Here is a 23,184-nt window from a genome sequence, read left to right as displayed (position 1 = left end):
TTTATGCCACGATACTGAAAACTGTAGCGTTTCGCTTCAGGATTCGAGTAGCGGGCGCTGTGATTTCCCTTATCCTTTATTATTTTTTTTCCATAGCGACAGCGCACCGACTGCGGCAAAAACAATATAAGCGCACTCTTCCAAACCAAACGATTTTGTAATGTCCTATTAAGGTCAAGATCATGTTTTCTTTAGTGTCCCATTATGAAGTGAAAAGAACCACCTCCACGCACTTACGTTTACCGCTGATCTGCACGGTCTCGTTGAGAGCGCTGTCTTCAAGGAAGCGCACGGTCTGCAAGGCCCCGAGGTCAATGACAAGAGCCGCTCTGCTCTGCCCCGTCTTGGCATCCTCCCGGTAGCTCTCTCTGAATTCCGACGCTACTGGAGACTCACTGGAGCGGGCCCCGGGTGAGCATTCACTGAGGGTATAGGATTGTCCGATGGCTTGGAACGAGGCAGGAATTTTGCGTGTTCCTACGGAAACAAACGCAGACCACGGTGTTGGGTTCATCTGTCGATAAAGCGTGGCATCCCAACGACAAGTCTGATCTTGTTACATCTTACTAGACAATTTGGTGTATACTTGCCTACAAAGTTTATAATAAGCGTAGTATAACACGCTGCTGAGGCGGTCATCGAAATAAAAAGATTACCGCATCCCTATGTTCTTCGCTTGAAATGACTACTAAGCGAGTAGTCTATTGTGGTACTTTACGTCAGTACACAACACATACGTCACTGGCAGCGATATGGCAATATCATAGGGCTGTAGCGTCGGTCATGCACACTGCAGATGGCCGCATTCTAAGAGAAGATTCATCATGAGGAGTGTATACACGTCACGGAACACAAAACTGTGATTTTCGAACAAAACAAAACCTATCGTTCGTAATTTTGCCTAGGCGCTGTAAACTTCCACGCAGCTTTATTTGATAAATAAATCTGCCCCACAAAAATGCAACACATTTCTTCAGGTGAGACGCTTGGACTCTGCTGTCGTACGCTATAGGTGCAGTTGAGCTCCGGCGAAGAAACGTCGTGACCTGTGCGTTAGCAGTCAGAAGGAGAGGACGCAGGAGATTTGGCCAACCCCGAAAGCGGCGCAGTGTAACTTATCATCTCGAAGTGCCGCAAAGAATAGATGGCGGAATATGGCGTGCCCGCGTCTTAAAGAGCGACACGTAGCTATGCGATGTGAACGTGCGCGAAGGAAAATGGTAATGCGGAAAGCTTTAGCGCGTTTCATTTCCTGCATGTGTGACCTATAGACTAACCTGGCGCTTGATCACGTGCTCTTCCGGTTCTAAGCGAATTGTTACCATGCGACGTGTCACACGCGTTTATAGCCTGAAAGCGCTAGTTGGCCCGACAGTTGCGCATATGCGTATCTGGTTTAATGGGCAGATCATCAGGCTGTTATACTGGAGGAACCTATAGTCCAATGCCCGCAATCACACACGTAATTCCTTTTATTAAAGAGGCGCGAAATAAGGCTTGACAGGAGACTATCTACTCAACTACCGCAATGTGCCTGGTTTTCCACAAGGAATGCTTCACGGTAAAAAAACGTAGTGTTGGGTCTTAAATCCGCGACGCTGTGCATTCCGTTGCAGTTATCTGCAAAGGCACACACACACACACACAAAAAACGCGTAAGTTGAGATTTTCAGCGTACCTATTTCTGAGATACTGAGATTTACTCAGACATCAACCAGGTGGGTCAAAATCCTCTTCGCACGTATGGAAGACGTCTCAATGCTGAAGAAATTATCTTATATGTATATTATTGAGCGTGTTCCTTAAGCAAGAGAAGTCCTACCTGTCAAGCATTTATTTGCACCGTATACGGGATACACGTGCAGTTCGCTCAAAGCAGCATTAGCCTGGTCACCTGCTTGCAAGCTTGTGCGTCACTAAATTGGCTACGGACAGTGTTGTTGAAACGAAGGTGTTCTCTTTGTCACACAACACGGAGAGAATCTCACACGAGTGCAGGTGAAGCAGAAATTAATTTGGACCACCTGGTGTTCTTTAACATACACCCAGTGCACGGTACACTGGTGTTATTGCATTTCGCCCCCATCTAAATGCGGCCGCCGTGGCCAGGATTTCATCCTGCGCCGTCAGGATTAGCACCGCAGCACCAAAGTCACTGCGCTACCTCGGTGGATGAAAAATAGATGTGACCAGAACATTTCGCGCAGGATGAAGAACTTCGAATTTTCTTGGGCTCCATGCAACAAAAAAATACCAACCTATGCAAAGAACATTTTATAGGACTTTGTTACGATCAGAAATGTCTGCAGCCGAAGCGACCCCAAGAGGAATCTCACATATACAATAAATGTGTGGAGCAAATGATCTTTCCGGGTCAAAAGTATCGAGCAACGAGGTATAATAGACGATGAATAGACCATGACATAGTCTCCCCTTCCCCCCAATCGCCTCAGTGTTCGGTGCAATGGTACCAGTGGCTACCCGTTTCCACTTACGCCCTACCATTTCCGTATTTGCGGCGCTGGGAAGCTCTGGCATACGCAGTTCCCGGATTATTCAGGCTTCGAAATTTTTCGGGTGTGGTTGGCGCCCGGTTCAGAGACGGACGATCCGCCGTTCGAAAGCAGGTAGTGATAGAGTGCCTCAATGTCCTCCCCGCACGGGGCAGTGGGCGAGGAGGACATTGAGGCACCCTAGGTAGGGATAAGGTAGCGAGAGGCGCGAGCGCGCCCTGTCGGACAATAAGGGAAAGCGCATTAGCCGGCTAGGAAGTAGTGGCGAAGGACGAATTTCAAGAATGGTGAGACATAGCTTAGTCGAAACAAAATTACGCAGAATTAGACAAATTTGTTGGGGTGTCATGCGCACCTACAGAGAGAGAAGAAGAAGGCAGGGATGTTAACCAGTCAAGAGTCCATTTGGCTATCGTATGCGGGGGGAAGGGCGAAGGGGAATATGAAGAAGGGAGGGAGACAGGGAAGGATAGAGACATGCGCGAGCAGCACTACGGAGTCAAAGGCGCTCAGACAAGCACGTTCTCAGAAAGCACAAAGGTGTCTTCACTGCCTTGATCGGTTGGGGCGGTGTTCTAGTATTGTCTGTTCACTCAAGAGGACGATCATCTAGTTTTCTGCACGCGTTGGACATCGATCACCTTTGTGTTTCAAATTGATGACAGTGGCAGAATTCTTGGTCAACGTTCTCTGCGCAGCTGCAGACATCACATGAAACAAGATACCTAAGATAAGCGGGCGGGCAACGGCGCTAGACAGATATTTGATAGACGTAATGGAATTATTTTAATGCGGTAGGCGTTGAAGAGACGGGACATTTATTTGAATAGTGGAGGGCTCACAGGAAAACAATTCCCTAGACTGCCTTCAGTTGCGCAAAGCATCTTTTATGAGAGCATTCACGAGCTCAAATAGCGAAAAAAATATCAGTGCTACTTATATTTTTCAATAGCACAAGAAATTCGTCGGAAACTTTTTTTTCTACACTAAAATATTTATACTTCTGGATGCACTGAAAAATGTTGCGCCTTGCATTGCCTTACCTCTGCACATTTTAATGCAATAAAAATATGAAACACATTTGGCATGCTTCCTTACATAAAGAAATAATTCATTAACGCAGCAGTAAATAAATTCTGGAATCATGCATTCGCAAATTATGTTGCATACAAAGGCATAGTGCAACTCGCTACTGCATGGTTTCAATTTATTTTCTTCTTTCTTTAGTAAAGAGAGCTGAATATTGTGCCGTATTTTCTTTCATAATTTGTCCAACATATTGCTTCAGACTTTCAAGCGTTCTTGTGTAAATACTTCAAGCTAATGCGGATGCTGCAAAGCTGTGTAATGTTGGTGAATGGGGATGTCGAAAATAAAACACAAAATTCTCACAATGCATTGTTTTTTCGAAGTTCTAACACGTTAGGTGGCGTGGCCCTCGTGTTCGTTGCTATTTATTCTTCCTTTCTGCCACTGCGTGGATTTGCTGGAAATAAGCGTTAGCGAAGTATAGCACCTTCAATAACTAAATGGAGTAAAAGAAAAACTGCGTTATCAACGCTGTGAATGGACTGTGCTTAACATTCATTATGCTAGAACAAAAGTAGAAAAAGCCGAAATTCACTCATATTACGATATAGATACATCCATTGCTAATTGAAAAATTGACAACTATGAAATAAAGCCGAATAAAGCAATAGAGATACGTTGTTGCATGTGCCAGTATGGTCGCACATGATCGTTAATATTGCGTGTCACCTGTTTGTATATAACGGAGCTAGAAGAGCTTCTAGCTGCAATGTATTACGAAATTCTGAGGGCCTAATGATTAGCGTATCTAAATTTGAATTTCAACCTATATTATTCACTTGAATGCAAGGATTGCACACTACAGTGGCTCTTCGAGATTCAAGAGTGTGATGAAATGGTTAGCGGCGTGTACAGAAGCAGTAACCTATACGCGTTTGTTGTATATTTCCGTACAAATATTTGGCAAATGTTGTGCGGGCGATCTTGTCACACACTGACGCCCGAGCTTAATGAACAGATGATGTACTCTTTTTTTTTCTTTAATAGCACTTGTCAGCAACAACTCCAATTGGAAAACCTAACAGTGAAATGCATCTCTTGCGAACAATCTGTCCGGCTGGTATCTTCACAACAGCGAGAACTGGACCATGATTTGCTTGCGCTCAAGTGCTCATGGACCGAGCCCGGCCGGGCTGGCTACGTACAGGTTCGCCGGATTCGGCAATGGTACTTTTGGGCTCGGGCCGGACGCGGGCCAGACCAAACGGCCCATTCAGTGTTCCATTTCATTTAGGCAACGAAATATAACTTGTCTGACCTAGGATTAGTTATGGCAAGCGTACAGATAGGTTAAGATGTTAAAGCCAAATGCTGCTGGCAAAGTACGGTACAGATATGCCAAGAGCTTTTAGAAATTTAAAGTGACGGTGATTGCGTCGATATCCCCAGATCCGAGACGCCTGTTCGTTGAGCTGGCAGGAATGACATTAACGCAGAAAATGCGCACATGGGTTGCCCGGCGTTTCCATGCCTTCTATATTATAAACTCGGTTTATTCAAAACATTGCAGATTCTTTGCACTTTCTTGAAAATACTGATGGCAGCACTATTTCATCCTGCATGCAAACATGTTTGTTATAAACTCATAACGCTTTTCCTTGACCTTCATGAAATACTATAATGAAATACCCAAAACCTGCGTACGTTACCGGATGCTTACTTTTTCTTCTCGTTTAGCCACGTCATTTTTTTCCCCTCGAAATGCCCTTAATAATAAAAAAAAATCACTTGACTGAGCATAGGCGGCTGCTGCTACGTAGCGTGCTACGCGCAGCGACAACAAACTCTTACATTAGCCTGCGGCAGCACTTGCGCGGCGTGTGGAATGTGTTTGTCTCGGCTCGGTTCAGGTACGCCATTGCTGTAGCTGCATACGTAGGCAGCTGTAGAGCTCGTATCCAACGCACCTCAGGTATTTAAGAACAGGGTTGAACGCACGAAAAGCAGCTCACACGCACGCAACAATAATTTATTTACATGTGCCTTGCTTCGCTTGTCGTATATTTTTGCTGCTCCCCAATCCATCAACTCAAATAACTAACGTATCCTGTTATTCCGCACTCATAACTTACTGCGTGCTCGCTTCGACGAGTTTCCCAAATCAATTGGCGCCCGCTTATCTTGCGGAAGCAGGGGGGGGGGGGGGGGGGGGTCGAGATGGATTGACCGCGGCCTGAACTACGGGAGGTTGTTTACCTACGCTGTATTAATGATTGTCCAAAATTCCATGCAGCAGAGCCATGTTCATGGCTTTGCTGTTCTCCAGCTACTTGCGTGGGTTCGGGAAGGCTTTGTGGGGGTAGGAGATTCTGGGGGGAGGGAGGGGGGAGGCGGCATTCTTAGTAAGCACGTCCCGTATATTTATGTCAAATCCATAGTTACATGTTCTACCTGACGTAAAAGAAGAGAGCAGACTTGTGCGAACTTTCAAAGTCGTAGCTCAATTTCCAGCGAACTGGTTCCCTCCGAGCAGCTGCACTAAGAATACTAATCTCCTGTAATTAAACTTATGACTCACCCGTCTAGAACATTGCCCGCATGTATTGCCTTCTAGTACTTGCTTAAGGAGAATTTTTTTTTTGCAAGATCCCTAATTACTTGACGCACTTGACTGTGCCCGCATGACCCATGAGACGCCTTCTATATTCTTACGAAATGTCAACTTTATATTCCTTTGAGTTCTTGCTGGACATTGGGTAAACTTACTACGTGGTTCATAATGTACGCTCGTAACGCTCTGGAACGCTTCTGTGAATAATATTCCACAAAAACGAAGATGCAAATAATCTACACAGCTTAATCCCTGATCGTGCATCACTTAAAACATGTTTCCCGCTACAACGAAATATGATTAAATAACGTACCTCCTTTAGTTACCAAGGAAACCGGTAATACCAACTGCGCGTCAGAAAAATATGGAGGTAAGCATTAAGAAAATATTTTCAAAGCGCATAATTATTCTACTCACTTCAACTTATCGCATGGCCCCCATTTTTCCTAACATATTATTACGGTATCATCGAGCGATGCTCAAGGGTCGAGCCGCCGCGAGAACGACGACGAAGTGGGTCTGTGCCCTTGGCGCGAGTGAATGTCGGCCTGGTGCTCTGGCTCCAGTCCAGTGTAAATAGCCTGTAAATAGCCTCTTTCGTCTGTGTCTTTCTACACGTAACATTCTGGTGGAGGTGCGGGGTATCGATCCCCGTGCCTCTCGCACGGAACACACGCGTAACACGTTTCTACACGTAACAATATTATTGGTGCCAGTTTTAGATCTCCCGGGGCAGCAACTAAACTTTCAATGTGTTTTATAGAACGGCCCCTGAACAGGCAGAACACGAGGGTTTCGTAATATTCCTTTAGCCCGTAATTAACCGAGACTCTTCGAAATTTACTTGTATGCATCTTCCCAAACATTACCTTAATTTCATCTCAGTATAAGCTTGGTGTGTTTTCTTTAGTTTCCCGCAGGGCACCATAAAAACAAGCGTCTAAAGTTTTTGAGCGCTTCTTTAGTGGCACAAGCAGCTTCACTGGGACAGCGATCAAGAAGGGACGAAGAACGGAAGCCTCATGAAAGATCCAGAGTTACGACAAAAAAAAAAAAGAAAGAAATGAGTCCAACTGTAAAAGCATTGGTTCCCACACGAGGCTTCTCTTGTTCGCCTCAGTGTTGTTCCCTTCAACTCTTCATCTTTTGGTGAACCTTTTGTCACATAAGGATGTAAGAAGACATGTTCTAAGCAAGACGTGTTCTAGACATGGTAAATAGAATAACATCTTCATCATGATCGGCCTATGTATGTCCACTGCAGCACGACGTTCTCTCCCAGCGATCTCTAATTACCACAGTCTTGCGCCAGTTGATCCCATCTTATGCCTGCATATTTCCTGTTTAAGTAACCTAATGATTAACAAAAACTGGTTCGAATGCATACGGCAGGCTTTATATAGTCGTTACCGGCGGCTTGCTGTTACCCTAGGTAAGAAAATTGCACAATAATTGCCTTCCACCGTTGCTAACATACGGGGTACAAACGTGGACCTTAACAAAGAAGCTTGAAAACAAGTTAAGAACCACGAAACCAGCGGCGGAATCAAAAATGTTAGGCATAACTTTTAGAGAAAGGAAGACAGCGGTAGCGATTAGAAAGCAAACGGAGGTAGCCTGTAAAGGATGTTGACAAACGGCATGGAGGCTGAGAGGTAATTTCGCCCCAAAATTGTGGGAGGTCGCCATTTTCGGGCTTCACCGAGAGTAAAACCAGCCGGACGCTTCGGAAATGAGTCGGGAGGCGCTCTTTGGCGGCAGATAGCCCGCGTCAACACGTCGGGACATCTTAACCTGTCGCACGGGCGCTCTTGAAACGTAGGAAAGGGTGCGACGTTGGGGCCCTTTGCCCCGGAAGCGCGGATGGAGGCGGCCTGTCTGGCACGGACCACGGGAAAAAGCGTCATCAGGGCGTCAATGTGCATGCCTGGGGTACAAAAGGCCAACTTAAAGCTAGAGGGATCGGTGACCCGATGCGCGGTCTCTTGAAAGGCAGGCTAGCACCCGAGACAAATCCATCTGTGCGCTTAGCTTTATGGGCCCGCCGGAGGAGACGAACCATGCACAAGACGGCATGGTGAGTCGGTGGGTGCACTTCGGCAGGGGTGCCCTTTGCGGCACGCAGTGCGCGATGGTTTTAATTAAGGTGCGAGGGTGGGGCGACACAGATGGTCGTTTCCCGTAAGTGTTCTTCAAGGTGTCGGGAGTCTTTTCCATACATGTCGCTGAGACAAAACGGTTGGGATGTTGTTTGTTTATTTGTTGTTTGGTGGTTCCTTTCTCTCCCTCTATCTCTCTGAATGTTCCGAGGAACGCCGGGAGAGGGTGAAAGAGAGCGTCCAATGAATGACAGCCCAGTTGACCCAATCAGGTCATTGAGGGGTTGTGATTTGCCATGAGGGGATTCGGGAGGAGCAACTGAAGGGTTAAAACCTGGCTACCGACCTCTCACGGAGATTCCGGGCGCAGGAAAGGTGCTCTGCACTTTCGGCTCTGCCGAGTTAAGGCGCTGGTCCCAGTGCAACCAAGGGGTCTGGACGTGCGAACGGTGTTGTGCACTATCGGCTATGTCTAGTTGATACGTCAGACCCACTGTAAATAGCTGTCGATGTAAATATGGTGTACATAAAATATTTTCTCTAAGTGCACATGTCTATGGCGTCCCATCTCTGAATGAAGAGGAGAAATGACGACAGCTGAAGAAAAGTTTCTGTACCAAGTAAGCTGGTTACGCCAGCTCGGAGCCTTCTGTGCAACGAGAGTAGGAAAGAGGGTAGAAAATTTAGTTAGCCTATATTATAATTGACATTAAAGCAATGAAATCACGTGACCTACCAAAAATCAGTAGGTCACGTGATGCGTATAGGGCAGATAATCGGGGTTCTAGTGAAGTTACAGAATGGATGTGGAGAGAAGAAAGGCGCAGTCGAAGACGGCAGAAAACTGGGTGGTGTGATAAGATCAGGAAATTTCCAGGTAAAAAAAAATCGGGCACACTTAAATTGTCAATAACAGCATTATATCGGAGACCACTCAATAAAAATAATTTAGTCAGACCGCAGCCAACAAAGACTACGCAAAGGGCTGTGTAGTCGCTTAAAAAAATTATTGGGGACCATGGCATATTTTCGTGCTATTAGCGGATTTGCAGTGCGGTCCACTGTAAAACAGAACTCTAAATGTGGCTCTCGCTTTGCTTGGCACTGTGACACAAAAAGACGCGATTGTACTGCCAGAGAAACACGTTTGCTCATGTCATATCCTGATGTGTCCTTTTTAACTGTGGACTGCACTGTACCTGCACCATGCAATCCTTCTTGTAAGAAAATATTTTCCGTAACGTGTTTTATTTCTACTGTTCTGAGCTTTGCATGTTGAGTTGCACCGCGGTTTTGTTCGCGCTGGTGTTTTGAGAGTTTATTTTAATAATTGTGTTATTTAGAGTACCATCTAGAATAGTATGTTTATGCAGGTGGCAGTATATGCATATATACATTGCATGCATATATATGTGGTGTACGCATATATTACATGTACATGAGTGCAGAGTTACATATAAGGGCATAAAGGAGCGTATATTCAAAACACTGACTCCTTACGAAACGGGGAGCAGCTGCTGTCGCCATTCATGCGCCAACATCCCTTTTTCATCGTGTCAATGCAAAAGAAGGCGGCAGGTATGGCGGCATGCGTAGGCATAAAATACGAACTTGGCCAATAGACGTAGCATAAGCCTATCTCTTGGTAGCACGCTCCATGCCAAACTATGAAACTCTAGATTTTTCAATATTTGAGCGCACAACCGTAAAGTAGTATGTCGTACCAACAAACCGGTTGTCAATTTTTTTTTCTAGCAATGAGGACGCATTGCGATGTAACAGATGCCAGAATGACTTTGCGAAGATGTTTTGAAAGGAAGCTTAATGGAGAAACAGAACAAGTTAAGCTTGTTCTCACAGGGGTACGTCTAAGCTTGACGTGCATAGTCTCCAAATATAGAGGCACCCATATAATTATACAGTGTACACGCGCATACATGTGCTTCCACAGACTGATGCACATACACAAGGCTACGTGACTACGCACTAAATCTCGCACAAAAAGGGACGTAAAATAGTTATGTATAATGCACACGCCGCTAGAGCCATACACATAAGCATGTATTGAGACTGCAGTTCCGAAATATGTGTGAAAGTAAAACGCGAGTTCTGCGACTTTCACATCGCTGACCGTGATTCATAAACGAATGATGAGGAAATTAAGAACGATTTATTGCAAGACAGAGTACAGTCGACAAGCGTTTTTACTAACCCTCCCATTGACTTGGAGCAGCTGAAGCAGCACGTTTAATGATGGGGGGAAAAGATTACTGCGTCACGAACACACGTTCCTGTGTTCAAATTCAAGTTAGAAGTGTGAAGCGCTGTCTCTGCTCATGTAAACGAAGAAAGGAAAAACCTTAGAAGGTGGCTTCTTACAACAGTACAGCTTCTAATATCAACATCACAAAGTCCGTTCCATCGCGTTGCCCAATGTGAGTCGATTGCTTTGAACAAGGAGACACATGGCAAAACTCCGCACGTTGGGAGCCGCATACATGTAAAAGAATCGAGCTTACCCAAGCCACTGATTAACGCTGCGTTGGCCACAAACAAAAGGGCGAGAGCCAGCCACCGGCGCATGAACAGCATTGCTCCGGTGCACACGCGCGTGAGGCCTTGATGCGCTCAGACTTTCTTGTTGCTTGTACGTCCGGCTTCGCTGCAGAAAGGGCGAAATTGACACCCCCTCCTGACGGCGGGGAGGAGCCTTGGCGAGATATTGGGAGCGGCCGGCTCTAAATATCTCTCCTCCAAGCCCCCCTATCAGCGCTGGCGGGTGATAGAGGTGCCTGAGCTATCTTCTTTTTATAGATGAGTTCCGAGGAACCTTATCTGTCCATCGCCGACCGAATGAAGCCTTCGATAAGTAGCTGTACAGGGATGTCACGGGCCACAGAAACGAGGAAGCGCTGCGCTTAATTATTGTCGATAGTACTGAACTTGTTCAGTGCCGTCATCTGAAAAAAAAAAATAACGGCAATGAGCAGTCTTTGCCTTTTGTTGCTACGACCAGACTCTTTATCGTTCCGTCGCCATCACACTCTTGCCATAATCCGCGTATGTGAATCCTATTCAACTTTAAGGAAGCCTGAATGTTGTTATTGATGACCTGTTTAGCGTTACTTGACGGAGGGGGGGGGAGGGTAGAGAGAGAGAGAGAGAGGGAAGGCAAGAAGGAAATGCAGGGAGGTTAACCAGGCTTAGTCCAGTTTGCTACCCTGCACGTGGGGAGGTGAATGGGGAGTGAAAGAGACTGAGAGAAAACATGAGTCTATACCGCACTTCTACATGCACGAGGTTAGGGGTGGGATACCAGTAGTTGGGCACTCAAATCTGTTGCCTTCAGGTAGTGAAGAAGCGCTCGAACTGTTTTCTGGCCTAATGAACTGTGAGGCCAAGCTCCCAAGATCTTTGCTTCTGTAAATGGCCTGTCATCCAGTCTATTCTAAGCACACTGAAGAGTCTGACGTTGGTTGTCAAAGCGAGAACAGTGGCACAATAGGTGACTGATGGTCTCTTCACACTTGCACTTAGCGCCCATTGGTGAGTCCGCCATTCCAATACGATAGCTGTAGGAATTGGTGAATGCTACTCCTACCCACAGCTGACTCAGCAGTGTCGGGTCACGTTGTGAAAGGTTTGCTGGTGACTTTCAGAAAAGCAATATACGATTTTTAAAAAATGGGCGGATGCCATAGGCTTGGCAGTCGGTTTAAGCAAAGCTTTCACGGGTGTTTGTGAATAACGCTGTTCTTGCTTAGCGACCATTTGCGAGTAGGGACCACGCGACCCAGTTCGACACATCTTTCACTCGAAATCGCCTCGCTCAACATTAACTCGTCATGCTGAGCCTAAATGAAGGAATGACGACTATGGAACGGCCACGACGGCACGACGATGCCTGTATGACGATGACGAAATAAAGACGATGGAATGACGACACCGGAATCCCTATGACAAAATGATGACGATGGAGTGGACACGACAGCGTGACGACGACAACTACATGATGATGGTTCAATGACGACAGCGTCTTGAAGGCGACGGCACGATGATAAGGTGATGCCGATGCTCGAGTAACGATGGTGGTGTGGTTCAAGAAATGACGGAGCTTGAACGACGACAATGGCCTCACGACAACGGTATGGCGATGCTGGGATGACGACGAGTCAAATCACTACGACAGAATGACGATGATGAAACGACTATGACATCACCACGACAACTGCACGACGACGATGCAATGGTGAGAATGGCATGGCGACCAAATGATGCCGACCCTGGAGAGACGACGATGGTATGATGACTATGGCGTGACCAAAATAGTGATGAAGCTGAAATGACGGGCGACGGCATGACGACAACGGGATTATTATTATTATTATTATTATTATTATTATTATTATTATTATTATTATTATTATTATTATTATTATTATTATTATTATTATTATTATTATTATTATCAAGATTGATTACAATGGTATGACGATGCTGGACTGACGACGACTCTATGATGACGGTATGACGACAATGATATGACGAAGGTGTAATGACGGCCACTGCGTGACGACAAAAGGATGAATAAATGGGATTACGAATGTGGGATCACTACAACAAAATGGCGACTATAGAACGGCCATGATGGCATGACGCTGACTCTTTAATGACGATGCAATGCCGACAATGACATGGCTAGGATAGAATGAGAATTGCGGACCGATGACGATGGAACGAAGATGACGGTATGACGATGGCTGGAAGATGGGGGCGTGATAACGACAATATGACAACGCAGTGACAGCGATAGAGTGATGACGGTGGTATGATAGCGATGACATGACAACAAAGGGATTATTACAATGTCATGAAGTTCTTAAATGGAGGCGACGGTACGACAACGATGGTGTGTTGGGTGTTTTACTCACGTCCGTACTTATACTTTCAACACCTGACGCCGTGCGCAGCGCAGTGTAGCAACCAAACTTATAATTGACACGTCGCTAAGTTTAAACAGTGATAGCCAAAGTTTGGTGCACGGCTGCTTTCGCCTATCAAGAAGCCGTAATTTCGGGCATTTGCCCGTGTAAGGAAATCAACCACGCAGATATAGTTCCATACTGAGAAGCTCGTCTGTATGTGATGAGTCATAAACGTGGTAACGGAAATCTAAATATCAGCGCAAAATAGAAGAACAGAAGAAGAAGCCCGTTTTTCTGTAATGTGCAAGAAATCATGGTAGAGCTAAAAGACACACTCGACATAGACACTGCACTTTGACGTTCGTGAATGGCTAGTTTGTTCAGTTTAAAAAAAAAAGAACGCTACATACCGATAAAAGCGAAGACGAAAGCGATGAGGGATGAATTCCAAATTTCGCAGTCTCCTTGGCAACATAGTTATAGAGACTAGTCACTCAACAATGGGAATGGCTGTGAAATAGCTGTTAGCCAATTGTTTGGACGGCCTCGCGGTAGTTGCACGATGCCAGTGCTTCTGTAAAACCCTATTGGTGGTACCATGGAAAAACATGTTTCGCAAAAGGTGAGCTAATTTGTTATTCTTTCTGGATGATCGACGACTTGTTTGTCCGAATCGTTCGGAAGACCACAAGAGAACTCTCGAAAACAAACAAGCCAAAACTATGTCAAAATGTTACCGAAAGATTTCGCTGTTTTCCAACACTCATTTTGAAATTCAGCCTGTTAGTGAAACCCCGTTTCCCTATTTCCCGAATGAATGCACTGGAAGGAAGTTGCGAGGTTGGAAGTATTTGCTCATCACCTGTAGGAAGTTCATCAGTGTGTTGAAAACTCCTCTGTCAAAAGAAAAACAAAAAGGTAGAAAAATAGAAGAAGAGACAATGCCAAGACAACATTCAAGAGTTACGGCCATGATGTCAGCGAGTAAGGTGCTAAAGCCAAAGAACAAAAATCACGAAGAAAAGTAAACACGTGAGGCAGCGGTTCAAGAAATGTCATGCCAAACAAATGCTAGCGCCAGAAAAACGACGTCGCGGTTGGCCAAGTCTAACCGGCAGCTATGAATCACTAGGAGGGCGATACATTTTCCGTCTCGCGGTGTCACCTTGACATCTTCCTTCTTTGCGCTTGGGTTGCTAAGGAGGGCCAATCCACCGCTGTCTTTCATCTTAATTCAACGTGGTTAGCCGTTGACATCCACACTAAAATTACTGCATAGTAATCTGCGTCGTAGTCGTTCGCTCACCATAAGAATCACGGCTAGATGGTGTTGACGGTGCCATACCGAGTGCGGTTAGCCTGAAATGCTTGGCCGGAAATAGTTCTGCCTGAGCACTGAGCATCTCATGCGTTGTTAACACGGATAATCGTGGGTAGTACATCGATCCTACCATTTTTGCAATTGCACGGTTTGGTTAAGAAAGCACATTGCAACTGCTCCTACTTATCTTTCCGTTTCACTTGTGCGGCGCGCTTGTTTCACGACGTTTAGTGACGGCAGCTCGGGTTTTACGCTCGCCGCTAATTCATTTTATCGGGCCAATTTCAGCACCAGGATAAATATTTTTTTAAAAATTTAAATTCTGTGGTTTTACATGCCAAAACCACATTCTGATTATGAGGTACGCCGTAGTGGAGGACTCCGGAAATTTCGACCACCTGGGGTCCTTTAACGTGCACTTAAATCTAAGTACATGGGTGTTTTCGCACTTCGCCCCATCGAAATGCAGCCGCCGTGGCCGGGATTCAATGCCGCGACCTCGTGCTCTGCAGCCCAACACCATAGCCGCTGAGCAACCACGGCGGGTTAGGACAAATATTAACAGAAATTTGGAGTAGTAGATGTATCTTTGGAGTCGGACAATATCTTCTATTAGCATCCATAATACTTTAAACAAGGAGTTAGATGCAGCAACAATAGAAATGCAATAGCATTTACAATCACAATTTCGCATACAGAAGGTAATAAAAACGAAGAGCTACGTAATTAGAGGCCAGAAGAACGAAGTTTTTGCGAAATATTGGTGCTGTCTATCAAATTCATGACGACTTGGCTGTCCTACTCGGGGCACACGCCGACGCTTATGTCATATTTACCTCCTATATTTTCAATGCATCTTGTACTGGTAGTACACTGGTCATTCGGTGCAAACAGGCAGTTCTGTGAAGTCACGTAAGGAAGCACTCAAGCTGCTTTTCGAGGATGAGGGGCCTCTGACAGTGACAATCGGGCTTCATTATACATACTGAAACTAGCTTCATGAGCCTATTTTTATGTCCACTGCAGGACAAAGGCCTCTCCTACCTATCATCCAATTACCCATGTCTGGCGTTAGCTTGTTCCAAGTTGTGCCTCAAGATTTCCTCATTTTCACACCCCACGTAACTTCGCGCCGTCTTCAACTGCGCTTTCCATATGTTGGCATTTTTCTTGCTTTTTTTTCTCTCTTCCTTCTGCTTTTATTCCCTTTACCCCTTTCCCCAGCACAGGGTAGCCAGCCGGTATTTACACTGGCTAACCTCCCTGTCTTTCCTTCCCTTTTCTCTCTCACTCTCTCTCTCTCTCTCTCCATATGTTGGCGCCCATACTGTAATTCTAATGGAACCGCCGGTTATCTGCCCTACGCATTACATGGCCGGCCCAGCTTCATTTTTTTTTTAATGTCTACTAGAATATCGGCTACCACCATTTGCTCCCTCATCCACACCGCTCTCTTCGTGTCTCTTGAAGTTACATTTATAGTCTGGTAAAAATGCTTAGTTGCTGCAAACTAGGCAGCAACCTACCCTATGTTTCCTTTCTCTTATCACTGCTTGAGCGACCGTTGTTGATCATTCATTCATTGATTGATTGATTGATTGATTGATTGATTGATTGATTGATTGATTGATTGATTGATTGATTGATTGATTGATTGATTGATTGATTGATTGATTTTGGCAGCATTTGTCACCAGTTTTTCTCTAGCATTCATTGTCGAGTGAACAAACATTTTTGCCCGCCACAACGGCGCAATGACTGCGGCGTTCCGCTGCTGAGCCCGAGGTCGCGCGTTTGATTCGCAGCCCCAATGGCCACATCTGTTAAATTTTGGGCTTACTTTAAACAACCCCAAATTATCTAAGCTAAATCGCGATCCTTCCTACGGCGCCTCTCGTAGCCGCGATGCTTCTTTAGGACTTGGAAGTGCATCGGCGTGAGAGCCCGCTTATAGATCTCCTCTGCGTCATCCCCCGTGTACTAAGGGTTCCACTCTCTTTCCTCTTTTCCTCTTTCTATTCCCCATTTCTGTTACCCCAGCGTAGGGTAGCGAAACGGATGCTCGTCTTGTTGACCTCTCTTTATTTCCTGTCCTTACTTGTCTCTCTCTTTCTCTGTCTCTCTCTTTCTCTGTCTCTCTCTCTCAAACGTCAGTCCTAAGTCGGTCATTCATTCAACCAATTAGTAAAACGAACGTATACAGAAATAGCATAAGCGACAACAAAAACGCTCTGTCCAAGGGGGCTGGAATGAACATCCGTAAGTGCATTTAGTGTGAAATTATGCGCGTCCGACAACTACTGACAGGTGAGTTTTGCTGCCTTATCGGCAGATACTCGTACTCAGACGCTTATCGTTAGTGAAGTACATACTTTAAAAAGAAAATGCCGTTCTAGATTCCATGTCAGACCAAAGTTTCGGCCATCGGAAATAATCGGTATGCACAGTCCCACCTACGCGTGCGGAATCGCCAACGTAATGTATTTCGCCAAAAGGCGACGCAAGAGGGTTGTTGCAGTGTGCATCGTTATCCCACGCTTGAGCACATTGTCTATGATACGTTGCAAGCTACATTGCAATATAGCTTGCGAATTCGAAGGAAACTGAGGTCCAAGGACTCCTCTTTCATTCGGTTCCAGGTTCTTTCGCGGGAGCCATTAATGTGGTATATGTCTTCACAAGCCATATAGTCTTTGTCCGAATACTAGGATATATAGCATACTAAGCGTTTGCCGGAAGCTCGTCATCAACCCGGAAAATAAGCGCCATTTTAAAACGCCGGAAAATGTTATTGCCTCTGCTGTGTTGAATAACACTAGTCGCTCACATCTACATTTTGTAAATATTTATAGCACTTAAAACAGTTACTGACATCTACGACAACCAGCGTTTACCATTCGTGCCACTACTCTGACCGCTATTGTTGTTGTTGTTGTTGTTGTCGTCCTGAGTGGCCGTGGCACATAACCACAGTGGGGTATTGGCCAAGAATCGGGTGGTTCAATTAGATGCATAAAAATAATAATGATACCAAGGGAGTTAACAATTTGAGTGTTGGAGTTTAAAAGTTAACATTTTGTGTTTGGAGAAAAAAAGGAAATAATCAGATGAAAAGCGGGTGTAAAATAATAATAATAATAATAATAATAGATAAGAAATAAAAGAAAGCTATGGTTGGGAAGGAGAACAATCAATCTAACATGGAAATTGATTAGTTGTCTCTCTCGAAATTTCGTCGTCATCGTTCTTCGTGCTCGTAAACTAGTTCATACACGTGCCTTGACCAACCAAACTGTCGTTTGTTGCGCACATTGCTTTGCCCTGGCACCTACATAGCAGTCGTGCAGGTGACGTTTAGTCCGAGCTGTTCGGAGCGCAAAGATCACGCGTTGGCGCCCGATAACGCGACATAACGCAGCGGATAAGACGTTGACTACACGGACGGCTTTTTCTGCTGACGCGATTGGCAACGCCGGGTCACTGCATGGGCTGCCATCGCAGAAGCGCTGACTCTGGATTCTTGAACGTGCGCCATTGTATTCGAGCTTGCTGATCGGCACGCCATCAGGGCGAAAACAACATGAACACAGGACGCAGAAGCGAGCGACATTGAACAAGAGCTTCGCCCTTTCTCTTTGCCAGCGCTGGAGAAAAGAGGCCAAACGTCTCGATATTGGCGCACGGTACTGCGAGTATATGTACACGCGATATTACATAGCATACTACATAGTACTGTAATATATGCGTTGTATGAAGAGTCAGTGTATTGTGTTACATGCATTTCAATGCAGATGGTATTTTATACTCAATTGTGAGGTAACTTAGACTGCATCATGCAGGAAGCAGGAGACTCTGTCAGTCTTCGTGACATTTCTATGTGGCGCCACTTTCTGTAAGAACGGAAACTCCAATAAATTTCAAGCCCCTTTTTAGAAAATTAGAGCGACACCTAATTTCAGATATCGCTCCAGCATCTGCTTGAGCGATATTTGAAATCTTAAAGGGCCCGGAATGTTGGTTATGCAGTTGTAAAGTAAAACGTTCCCCGTGCGGGGAACGTTTTAGTGCGAATTTTTACAAAAGGTTTTAGCAATAGCAGAGACAGAAGCAAATGTAATATTGCGATGGGATCGCACGAAAGGGAGGGTTACCCTCCGCGTAGGAATGGGTTATCTCCCATTGGCAAGCAACATTCCTCCCTGGCATTCTCCCTTGTCGAAGCCGAAAGCCGACGTGACGTTTACATCATAACTCATGCTTCCTATCTCTTCTCTATCTTTAGTTCTCTATCGCGTACAATATTGGCGGTTTTGCCGTGTTTGTATTGCCGAGTTTGTTCTGACGGGCATTGCCGAGATTATTTTTTTTTCTATGCTATTTGTAAGCTACGAGCGTGCTGTGTGACGTATAAGTGCAAACTCATTTTCCCTTTATTCATTACTTCTCTCCACCTTGCGGGTTTCCGCAGAACTACTACGTCAAGTGCAAACTGTGACCGCGTCTTTGTTGGAGTGTAGAAAGGCTCATCTGACGAGTAGTGCGTCCACAGGTGAGATCAGACCGGAAGCATCCAGGGAGTTAAACAGTTTTCTTCAAGCCTTTGAGCCATAAAGCTTTCTACTCAAATTACTAGAAGGGCTGGTTCCTGGGACCTTAAACGAGCATAGGAATGATGAGAAATGCATGGACTTTTCTGCTGTACTTGGCATGGCTTCGTTAAAGAAGAAACTGGAGCTTCGTTTATTGCTCTTTTTTGGCTGAGGTGCGATGCCTATACCAGTCGCACATCATTTTTGGAACGAAGGAGTCTTTAGTGCTGACAAATACTTCATTATGGTATGTAATCTCGACAGCAAAAAAAAAATTCGACACTTCTGAATATGTGTGTCGCTAGATCAAGATGGTTTTTGTGCTGCGACACTCGCGACAGGGTGGTGGTTTTAGTTATTTTAAAGAGTTGTTCTTATTTGTAACGTCCTGAAAACAATACTATGGTAGAAATCGGAGAATACATAAGGCTGACCACTGCGATGTAACAAATTCGAAGAGACTATATTAGGTTAGAACAAGAACCCAGTTGGTTGTTGGAATCCTGCAAAGGGGCGAATTTCAGGCAATATCATTCTTATGCTGGGTGAAACACTGGACCGACGGTGCGCATAGGCGATAGTCTCAGATTCCTGTCCAATAGCTACAGCAGAAAATAATATACTTTTAGTGTGGACTCCGAGAAAGATCGCACCGGCGTGCAACTGCAATCTCGGAGGTCACGCTTTGGGTAACGTCTGTGGTTAATCGCCCCAGGCAATACCATCATGGTTGAAGCCGGCTGCACAGAATGTCAAAGCGCTGCATCCAATCTTGTAAGAACTATTATTTGTAGGCGGGCTGACGCTATTGGCAGCATGTAGTACATAGTAGACGATGCTCTGCAAGAAACTTGTTCATCAATTCGTACCGTAAGCCACCAAGAATGGTTTCTGCTGCATAAGCCAAAGCATATATCTTCGCCCAATTTCCCTGCCATCGTCAACAAGTAGGCAGCTACGAAAATACGCCCGGGAATTTTCAGCTATATACTCCACTCATACGCAGTTTCTTTCTTGCTTCATTTGCTAATGTCTCCTACAGAACGTTCCACAGCGCTTGAGATCCTCGGAATACAATTGTAATGTCGAACAGATGGCACAGAAACGCCTGTGTCATGGCCTTGTCGGCACCATACGTACTGTTATGTCAAGAGTCCAGATATGCAACAATCTTCATTGAGGGATGTTCTAGACCATTTATACAATATCGACGTGCGCCGGTGCAATCTTCCATAATTTATCGTGCATGTCAGCATCCTCCTAATCTGTGGTCATCATCCCGTCATCATCATCATCATCATCATCATTATGATCATCTTTCCTTCCCCTTCTCCCTTACCCTTGTGCAGAGCAGCAGGTTAGAGCACGCAAGCTCCGACCGACCTCTCTGCCTTTTCATCAATATATATATATATATATATATATATATATATATATATATATATATATATATATATATATATATATATATATATATATATATATATATATATATATATATATATATAATGTCTTATGTGGCGATTGCGTTCGGTTCACTTATGGAGAAGCTCTGATCGCGAATCGCTCGAAGAGAAACCGACAAGCAGGGATCGTGCACGAAAATTCGGAGTTTGTCGCACTGTCCTTCCTTTCCTCTCTCTCTCTCTCTCACTCTTGGTGCTTGTATGGCCATTTTTTCTTTTTCGTGAAACCCTGATCCATCTCCTCTTCGGAAATGCCTGGCGCTGATGCAAGCGGAAGGCAGTGGAGCACAAGGTCGCGTCGGTGGGACAAGCCAGCTCGTCGCCAGGACGGGTCTCAGCCAAGCTCGTAAAGAACAGGAACCATTGGCGCCCTTTCCTCGCATCCCCGCTTTTTTTCACTCACCGGCGTGTATTTATGAAGCACTTGCACGCGCCTAGTCTCACGCAACACTGGCGCTGCAGAACCCGTGGGACGACTCGCTGAAATTAGTCCCGTCGCCGCGCCACGCTACAACATCGTCACTTGTAGGTTGGACAGCACTTCACGTGCGACGCTTCAAGACTATGCCTGATAACAGTCCGGGAAGGAATGCAAGTGCAGATGAAGTAGCCTTGCGCAGGTAATCTGGGCGTAGTTTTGCGTGGTTGGAACGACACCTCGCCTCCTGACAAGGCAGCTTCGACTGCGCTGCGTCTAAGTTTGCGCTACCGACCCGGGCTCAAAGACCTTGGCCTTGTTCCATCTACCGCAAGGCCCCCAGAAGGCAGGTGAGGAGACTGGGGAACATCAGCGTGGTGACAACGGCGTCCCTGTCTCCTGACAGAAACAAACAGACAGAAAAGGGGACCAGAAACAAGAGTTGCCACCACCGGTGGTCGAGAGACGTTGTCTCGGTTGCGGCCTAATGCTTTTGAGAAATACCGAAGCGACGCTTGTTGTTTTCCTTTCGAAATAGCTGGGCGGTTTCCTCCTCGCCTTGCAGCTGGCATCCTTCTCTCGCCTTCCTTTCAGATAACCTTGTCACGGTTACTCGCACCAGCTCTGCTTTGACGAAAGACCACGCGGTATATATTTAGATTGCTGCCGCAGAAATGGATTGTTGCCTGTGTTTTCATGCTTTCGTTCTATATATATTTGCGTGGCACTCGACCTTTTTGCATGAGTAACAACGCATGCATGTGTCTCCCAAGCCGACGTGGACGGCAAAGTACTCCGCAAGCTTCCCAAGTTGACAAATACGGCGAGGTTCATGTTTGCATTTATCTCGAACAGCTTTTGCAAGCCTGCTTGCGCCTAGTGAACCGGTCTTAAAATGACAAGTGAGCCACTGTTATGTGGTAATAGGTAAGGTACAAGGGCGATGTGGTAATAGTTTCAACTACTGCTTCCCGTTGCCACCAACATTTTTAAAGATGTTCTTCATTGTAAGGATGACGTGACAGCGGCCGATGTTGACGGTGGCCGACGTGGCTGTCATCGGCCTGATACTCTTATTCGAGAAGCCCGAAGGGTGATCAGGGTGGCTGCTACGATGTCCAGCCCAGCCGAGAGCGAGACGGCATTTTCCTAACTCGTGCACGCTCGCGAGCGAATCTACCAAACTACGTGGTTGTGATATTGAAGTATGATGGATGGCAGACATAATGACGACACCTTGATGAACAACAAACTTCACTATTTTCTTCTTCTGACAGGACAAAATTGTGGGGTTCTAAAAACCTAATGGTCTAGTCCATTGGATAGCTGCTGCATCTGGCGCTCTTTTATTAAGTTGCGCTTCGCAGGCACTTGTTGCGGCTCGTGGTGGCGTTTGAGCCAAGAATCCGCCAGGCTCATTGACGAGTGCGTCCAGTTGTAGGAATGACAGAAAACGTGTTTATTTTACATTATTTACACTGACTCCAGATACGAAAGCCCATTCCATGTAGGCCATATTAAACGTCTGAGTTCACATCAGGACACGTCAGCACCGCCAACAACACCAAAAGTCTCCGCTTTTAATACCATCGTCTTCCCTAGATGACCAGACTAGGGAATCTGATGACTGTATCGCGGCCGATCACAATCGTCTAATCGTTCGCAATACCCCGCTCATGATATCGCACCATTCCACCGAACTAACTCCGCCTCCAATGTTGTACCTCCGCCCCCGTATAGCAACCTGGGAATCCGAGGTCAAAGCCGTCCCCACGGTAGCAATCGCCGCTGGCCCTTTTCATCAGTTAGTTCAGGTTGTCAGGTTCAGGTGGAAGGGTATTTTGGTGACCCGTCAACAGTCGGCGTCAATGTTGCTTTGACTTCTGGATAGGCGCTGGTGAATGGGTGGGTAGCTTGCCTCGTGGCAAAGGTCTAATTAATGCCCTTGGCCACATTGCGATGTAGCACACTCAAGTGTCCGTGACAGTGTTCACAGGACGGGAAGACCAGTTCACAGATACAACATCTATAAAAAGAGGGAGGCGATGACTGGCTGCGCACATAAAACGACCTTATCTGTGCGAAGCATTGCTCCTGAGTTGCGCCGAGGCCGAAGAGGAAGGAAGAAAGTCAAGCTGGTACTGAATTGTACGTGAGAAACTTTGACGTTCTTTACCAGAACCTTACATCAGCACGCTTGGTCTTGGCATGCC

The 23,184-nt window shown here is 45.7% G+C and overlaps 2 protein-coding genes across 2 annotated transcripts in view; one reads left to right on the top strand and one right to left on the bottom strand.

Annotated features, from left to right (window-relative positions):
- The window catches only part of LOC135916461 (uncharacterized), a 44,353-nt gene extending 33,373 nt beyond the window's left edge, over positions 1 to 10,980 (bottom strand). Inside the window, exons 1-2 of the mRNA XM_065449823.2 lie at positions 10,772 to 10,980; positions 238 to 477 (exon numbers count right to left, since the gene is read on the bottom strand). Coding sequence (XP_065305895.1) covers positions 238 to 477; positions 10,772 to 10,844 — 313 coding nt within the window. The 5' untranslated portion in view covers positions 10,845 to 10,980. The remainder of the gene's footprint in view (positions 1 to 237; positions 478 to 10,771) is intronic.
- LOC135916462 (tropomodulin-like) overlaps positions 8,825 to 23,184 on the top strand; it is a 151,351-nt gene continuing 136,991 nt past the window's right edge. Inside the window, exon 1 of the mRNA XM_065449824.1 lies at positions 8,825 to 8,872. Coding sequence (XP_065305896.1) covers positions 8,840 to 8,872 — 33 coding nt within the window. The 5' untranslated portion in view covers positions 8,825 to 8,839. The remainder of the gene's footprint in view (positions 8,873 to 23,184) is intronic.

Source organism: Dermacentor albipictus, chromosome 4, assembly GCF_038994185.2.
Source record: "Dermacentor albipictus isolate Rhodes 1998 colony chromosome 4, USDA_Dalb.pri_finalv2, whole genome shotgun sequence".
Taxonomy (NCBI): domain Eukaryota; kingdom Metazoa; phylum Arthropoda; class Arachnida; order Ixodida; family Ixodidae; genus Dermacentor; species Dermacentor albipictus.
The sequence above is the reverse complement of the archived record's forward strand: the minus strand, read 5'-3'. Positions and strand labels throughout refer to the sequence as shown.